At 42.4% G+C, this 7,501-nt stretch overlaps 1 protein-coding gene across 1 annotated transcript in view; it reads left to right on the top strand.

The window, feature by feature from the left end:
• Positions 1-1,110: 1,110 nt before the first annotated feature.
• The window catches only part of LOC118322024 (regulator of nonsense transcripts 1-like), a 16,868-nt gene continuing 10,477 nt past the window's right edge, over positions 1,111-7,501 (top strand). The window contains exons 1-6 of the mRNA XM_035653604.1: positions 1,111-1,121; positions 2,701-3,192; positions 3,238-3,284; positions 3,857-3,989; positions 5,912-6,001; positions 6,197-6,367. Coding sequence (XP_035509497.1) covers positions 1,111-1,121; positions 2,701-3,192; positions 3,238-3,284; positions 3,857-3,989; positions 5,912-6,001; positions 6,197-6,367 — 944 coding nt within the window. The remainder of the gene's footprint in view (positions 1,122-2,700; positions 3,193-3,237; positions 3,285-3,856; positions 3,990-5,911; positions 6,002-6,196; positions 6,368-7,501) is intronic.

Genomic DNA, 7,501 nt, shown 5'->3' with positions numbered 1-7,501 from the left:
CCCAACTTCTTCTATTTTTCCGCAATTGTGCAGCCCTACTTGTTATCCTTGGTTAAAGCTTTCCGTTGTTCCCTTCATTGAATCAGATATAGCTGCTTATTTTATCTGAGGATTTGATTTGATGAAGTTGGACTCTCCGTTCAGTCAGAGTTGGGCCTGGACATTTATTTCTGTAGCACTTTCTTTTTCTTTTCTTTTCTTTTCTTTACTTAATCTGGAATAATGGACAACAGTTTTACTAATGTGAATGCTTGCATTTTGTATTTTTATTTTCAGTCACTTTAACTTACATAGCTTTCCAGACACACACATATCAAGTTTTAACCCTAACTCCTAATAATTATAATTATGTATGTGAAGTATGCTTTATTTTCCTGAGCTTTGGTTTGATCTTACCTGTGAAGCAGCAGATTATGTCACTGTGTCTGTGGTGGTGCCACCTCCCAGGTGTAAATGTTCTGTTTTATGGCTTTTTTTTTTTTTAAATATCAGATTGTCTGTTTCACTGTGTAAACCAGCATTTTCCTGCCTGCTGAGTCATCAGAACAGCCCATGCCACCTAACACAGCTTCGGTTTTATCCGTTTTAGTAGACATTTTAGCATTGAATGGTCTACATTGTAAACTGTCAGAGCTAGTCTTAGGAACATAACTGAACACTGTGCTTAGCGTTTTTAGTTACATGTTTCAAGCAAGTTAGTGCCACTGAGTTTGAGTAAATTGTCGATATTTTTAGCAGTGTGTGTCATTTTGATTGCTAGTCACACCATGGTTTGTACCACAAAGTAGCATCCTGGAGCACTGAGCTGAACAGAATTGAACTTCTTCTCAGACCTAAATTTTTATCTTTGCATTTGTCATTGAACTTACATATTGGTAATGTGGTTTTTAAATGTCTTATGTTGAAATGATGGGCAGGTTTTAATTCTGGGTTTGTAGGTCCTGATATTTTTGTGAGTGCTGAGGAGTGAAAGAGTTGTGGAGGAGCTGCCCCTAAAATGTCTGTTCAAAAAAACTGAAAAGCCTCAAGTTTACATATGAGGTGACCTCTGACCCTGACTCTTTCCTGTGCCTTGCTGTTGTTTATGTGTGTTATGAAAAAGGCCTTAAAATGCCCAACGGGTCAGTTCAAAGATATATTGCTGATGCTGTCCAGTCAGATGTGTGGCTACCTCAAAAATACTTCTTTTTTTATCTCAGTGTGTGCTTTGTTGGACAATAACATTGTGGCTCTGTGATTTATTGTGACTTTCTCTGTTTAGGGAGAATCCTCTGAAAGGTATCTTCAACTGCTTCTGACATTAACAAAGCACTGTTACAATAAGTAATCTTGGCTTTGCAAAAGGAAAGGCTTTGAAATAAAGAGAATTAAAGGATTACAAGTGACGTCTTTGTGTCTATTATAACAACTGTGTATTTTTTTTACACTACTATTAAAAGCACGTCATTGATTTGTCACACACAATTGAGTTATAAAGTTGGTAGAGTCAGCATAAAAGGCTGATCAAAGAGCATAGATGTTACTATGAAACGCCACTGTGTCATTAATAATTTGCCCGACATCTGCAAAAAAAGATGTTTTCTTTTATTAGTTTGTGGTATTTGGATGAAAAACAACCCTCTTCATGAATATGTATCTTTTAATCACAATGTAAAGGTAGATTCTAACACAAGGACCCTCTAGAGTCTCAATATTAAGTTATAAAGCATGTCCTGTCTTCACTGATTAATTTGCAGTTAATCATATTACATTAAACCCAGTGAAATACACTGTTGTGCCCCGGTACCATAATCCAGCCTTGTGATAAATACATAGAGAAAACATGGTTAGCGTGACTTCAGTGTGAAATTTGGACACACATAAGTTTAGTAATAGCAATGTTGTTTTTCCTAAAATTCTGAATTCATAGTGACTTTATGGATTTCTATTTGTGCCAATATGACAATAGACTTATTATTTTGAGATATTATGTCAACATATTTAGAAAGTTTCTAATTATTTTGAGATTATAAATCAATATTATAAGAAATGTTCTCATTATAATGACTTACAGAATCACCTTGATGGAAATGGGCTTCCATAGAGTGCTGGAGAAACACACAATTATACAATACATTATATATACAAACAATATAAATAAAACCTGATAATACCTGGTGGCAGTAGCTCAGTGTGTAGGGACTTGGCTTGGGCTTGCCGCTAACGTGGCAGCCCCATCATGTCCACAAGTGCATGAAAGTATGTATTTCAGCCTGTGTTTGAATAAAAATGAGTGAAAAGAACAAATTTCCCCTAGGGGATTAATAAAGTATATCTTCTTCTTCTTCTATAATCGTGATCAAGCTGATGAAGCTAATCAAGGCTATTTATTTAATAATAATAATTTTTATTTTATAAGCTAGATCCTCAAAGGCACTTTACATAAAACATAAAAACAGCAAAACAACATCAAATAGTAAAACACACACAAAAAAAACACATCAATCTAAGCTAAACATTAAAAGCAATTTTAAAAAGGTGAGATTTAAATGTTGGAAGGTCGGTGCACGTCCATCAGCCTAATGTGCGGTGATTTGTGTCCTCAATAACACATACTATACTCTCCACAGCATGCTAACATCATGCACATTCTTGACAAGAAGGAGAATAACAGCAACCAGTTGTCCTGCCAGCCGTCAAAAAGGCTCCATTCCGCCCCAGTTCCCTGCGCAAGGGCTCCCGGAAAATTAATGCTCAGAGTGAGAGGCCTCCCTCCATTGCAGGATCAACCTCCGCCTCTACGGCGGTCAACCGTCACGACGTCACCCGACGCTTGAGCGGCGCATGGAGTTCCTTCACCGCCCGGCTGTTGGACCCCGCTGCTGGAAGCTTTGAGGTTCCTGATGCGTTGCCACTTGGTGTTTCGGCTTCAAAGGCTGAGCACTCTGCCGCGCAGCTGCTTCCCCCCTCCCCCGCCTCCGCGCCCTCCCGGCCAAGAGGCGAGCAGTTAGAGAAACAAAAACACCCCGTGGGGGAAGTCTTTTGTTGCCACCTTCGACGACGGAGGGCACGAAAGAACCGCTCGCCCTTTAAAGCGAAAGTCCTGAGCCGCGATGAGTGTCGGAGGCGTACGGGCCGAGCTCGCCAGAAACCTCCACCCTTCCTGGACAGCGCGAGGAAGGCCGGAGCTGCTCGGCGCCGGGACAACCCAGGGTCCGAGTAACGAGCTTCACCCACGACTTCACCCCTGCCCACCAGACGCAGACCCAGGGCCAGCACCGCACGAGCCAGCTGGAGCAACGCAGGTCTCGGCAGCTCCTCGTTTCTTCCTTAGCACGAAGGCAAAAAAATAAAGGGCGCGCGTTATTGACGTTCAGCGGCGGTAGGCCGACGGTTAGTGCCGCTTACTGCCGTTAGCGACGGACCTCCTCACGCCCTGCGCTTCACGCGCGCCCGGTTCAGCTGCCGTTAGCCTGGCCTGCTTTAATTGGATGCGCAGCGTTGTAGCTCCGCGTTAGCTCGCTGCTCAGCTGGCGCCAGCTACACGTCAAGTTAAACCTCCCGAAGCTGCACATCAGTGTTCGTCTCTTGGCCGCGTTTGTACATGTGGAACGTGGTCGAACGCACCCGCGGCCGCCTCGCTGGCGCTGTCCACTTTAAGCCGGCGTCACCAGAATAACCCGTTTAACGCCCAGGTGAGCCTCTGCTCAACGTGTGAATCAATTTGTGTTCTTCTACCGCCGCGACTGTGTCTCCCTTGGTCAACCCCTCTTCCACAGGTATAGCCGCTAGCTGCTACATCGTCTTAGGCAGCTCGCGTTTCGTTCGGAGTAAATGCCTCTGGTGTTGTTGCCAGGGTGAACCGGTCCTGATGCAGGTCTCCTCAAGGGCTCGTGGAGGACTCCGTGGACTGAAGCAGCCCAGCTGTTGGCTGGCTGCAACCTTCGAGGAGGATGCAAGAGGCAACACAGCTACTACAGCCAAAGACCCTGCGTGTGCCACGCATGCAGGTCACGCTCCTGGACCAGACACCGAGACTGCATGTAGTTTACTGTCAGTCGGCCTTAGCTGTAGGTTTAAGCTGCCAGTTTACTGTAGTTTACTGAGGTTATACTGTCGTTTACTGTGTTTACTGTGGTTTCCTCGTAGTTTACTGTAGTTTACTGTTTAGGTTTTACTGAGGTTTACTGTGGTCTTATGTGGCTTCTACTGTAGTATTAGCTGAGGTCTTACTGAAGTTTTTACTGTAGTGTTACTGTAGCTTCTACTGGTGGTCTTACCTGGTAGTTTACTGTAGTTACTGTGGTTTCGACTCGTGGTTTTTACCTCGTAGCTTCTTACTGAGCGTTTTACCTCGGAGTTTATCTGTAGTTTGACTGAAGCTTTACTGGAGGCTTTTTACTGCGTAAGTGTTACCTGCCAGGCTTTCACTGGTAGTCTTTACTGTCAGTCATTCACCTGGTGGTTTGCTGTGGTTTCAGCTTGTAGTCCTTACTGACGGTTTCACTGAGGTTTAGCCTGAGGTTTCCACTGAGGTTTAGTCTGTAGTTTTAGCTCGAAGTTTACGTGAGGCTGTTACCCCTGTAACGTGCTTAGCTGAGGTTTTACTGAAAGCTTTAGATGTAGCTGCTCTAGCTGTAGGTTTACTGAGGCTTTTCACTGACGGTCCTTACTGAGGGGTTTACTGCTGGTTTACCTGAGGTTTACCTGAAGTTTACTGACGCGTTTCCACTTGCAGGCGTTTACTGAAACGTTTACTGAAGTTTTAGCTGTACGTTGTACTCGACGGTTTGACCCGTCAGTCTTCCACTGCAGGTTATATGAAGTTTACCCTGTACGTGTTACTTCGACAGTTTACTGTAGTCCTTACTGCTGCGTTTACTGTGGTGTTACCCTGAGGTTTCAACTGAAGCTTTAGCTGTAGGCTTGTACTCGTAGTTTACGCTGAAGTTTCACTGTAAGTTGTACTGTAGTCTTACGCCTGTAGTTGTAGACTGAGGCTTAGCTGAGGTTTAGGCTGTAGTTTAACTAGGTTCTCACTGTACGTGGTTAGCTGAGGTTTACCTGTAGTTTTCACTGAGTTTACTGTGGTTTCACTGAGGTTTACTGTAGTTTTCACTGAGGTCTTACGTGCGTGGTTCTGTACTGAGGCTTTTACTGTCCGCCGTTTACTGAGGTTTCCACTGTAGTCTTACTGCCACGGTTTACTGTAGTGTTACTGTACGCTTTTACTCGAAAAAGGGTTTTACTCGAGGTTTACTGCTAGTTTCACTGTGGTTGAACTGATAATGATGAAAGGAACACGGATCCCTGCTTTTACACACCACACACAGGAGATCATTAATGTGTACTATCCCCATTAGACAGCTTTTCTATAAAGCACAGTGTACTTTCAAAGTTCACAAAGAGGCTAGTTGTACTCACGCAAGACCTGCACATATTGCAAATGAAACACCAGTATTATATATGTGTATTTATATATTGGATACATTACACTAATATACACTTGCTACAATACTTTTCGTACTCAGTTCGTGTTTGTAATGTAATGGAAAGTTAGAATTTCCTGGTAAAAAAATAGTTTTGAAGATGACACTTGTTGTTGTTGAACATCCAAAATGTCAAATACTGCTGGAAAAACATCAGGATTGTTTTTTTAATTTATTTTTTTATACATTATATTGACTTTTATAAATGTGATTGGAGTCCTGTTTGTTTGGAGAGAGCCTGATCCCGGATCAGTTATTACACGTTCAATACAAAACGCTCCGACACTTATCACGTCTGTACTTCCTCTGTAACTCAGCCTGTTGTCAGTCTGGCATGGCCTTACTTTTTATCAATGCACGGCCCCGTCGTGCTGGTGTTGTATTATAATAATAATACCGCAGTAATTCAGATGCTGTTTTGTTTTTTCGTTGTTGTCTTTCAGCTACTGTGGTATCCACGATCCAGCGTGTGTGGTGCACTGCAATACCAGCAAGAAGTGGTTCTGTAACGGACGTGGAAACACATCTGGCAGGTGTGTCGTCTGCTCATCTTCCCCTTATTACTTCACTCCTACTTTAAACTCCTTTTTTTTAAATGTTTTTATTTATTTATTTATTTACTGTTGGTCAATATGTGGTGTTGTAAGTAGATTTCTGTAGCTACCAGGACAAACGTGACGGCGCTCCAAGTGTTTCTGATCATTTTGCTCCTGTTGTCTGACTCCCAGTCACATTGTGAACCACCTGGTGAGAGCAAAATGCAAAGAGGTGACGCTGCATAAGGACGGGCCGCTGGGCGAGACGGTGCTGGAGTGTTACAACTGCGGCTGTCGTAACGTCTTCCTCCTGGGCTTCATCCCTGCCAAGGCCGATTCCGTCGTGGTGCTACTCTGCAGGTAAGTGTTGTCAGGGAGTAGAGTTTTACACGGGCGGAGAAATGTCCTGTGAAGAGTCTCCCTGGGGACAGCATGGGACAGCTGTGTGCTGAGTGATTATAAGTTACTCTGGAGAATTACCGAAGGCTAAGTTTGCAAATTCTTGCTTTGAAACAGGAAGTTTATCATCAGTTCAGTTGAGTTTTGGTCTTTACATCAGATGAATTGGCGTACATCCTGAGGAAACTGATGCAGAGTGTCTGAAATGCCTGAATAGTCAGCCAGAGGAAAGGAAAAACCTCCGCTTATGAAAGTTTACAGCAACAAACTTTTCAGTGATTGACAATCAAAACGTGGACGTTTTTATTACGGCAAGAAAATTAGTATAACCTGAATAAAGATTTGTATTTAAAGGTCCAGTGTGATTAGTGTGTCGTCACCTGAAAATAATATTTTTTTATGTTATTGTTACATTAGAATGAGCCGTTTATATCTACAGCCATATCGAACCTCCAGCACAAACCCAACACGGACTCTAGATGGGACCTTTTTGCTTTTTTTTCTAGAGTTTTGTGGCCACTGTAGTTTCTAAACTATATCAATTAAAATTAGAGTAAACATGACCAAAGTTAATTAAATATTAAATATGTTTTCATTGGACGTGTGGCGGTGCTTATATGGCTAAAAACCAGAGCTGAGCAGATAAAAACCTCTTAAACTCTTTGATGTTCAAACTATGTAATAGGCACACTGCTTAAAATTACCACAAACATGTCTTTGGCATCTCTGTACTACAATGTGACTGCGTTTGACTCCCAGATTGACCAATATATCTGTAATAAGATAGTTAGAGGCAGAGATGATATATTAAATATTATACAGTATTAAAGTGGCTGTTAGATAAATGCTCAAATCCAACATTATTTTGTGTTTATCAGTCAGTGGCTGGTGGATTTGTAGAAAGTTATTTTCCCATCCTGAAGATTACATTCATCGCTCGTATTAATCGACCTGTTGACTCCCACTAAAATGTGACTTTACTGTCACACAGAAGCAAGTAGTCAGCTGTTGCTCGGGGAAACTCCCTGTTTGTATGCACAAGCACCATTCAACTATTGCTTCCTGCTCAGGTCGTTCATTAAGTAAGTAAGTAAGTAA

Source organism: Morone saxatilis, unplaced genomic scaffold (genome assembly GCF_004916995.1).
Source record: "Morone saxatilis isolate NCDOM2014 unplaced genomic scaffold, NCSU_SB_2.0 Contig12, whole genome shotgun sequence".
Lineage (NCBI taxonomy): Eukaryota > Metazoa > Chordata > Actinopteri > Moronidae > Morone > Morone saxatilis.
The sequence above is the reverse complement of the archived record's forward strand: the minus strand, read 5'-3'. Positions and strand labels throughout refer to the sequence as shown.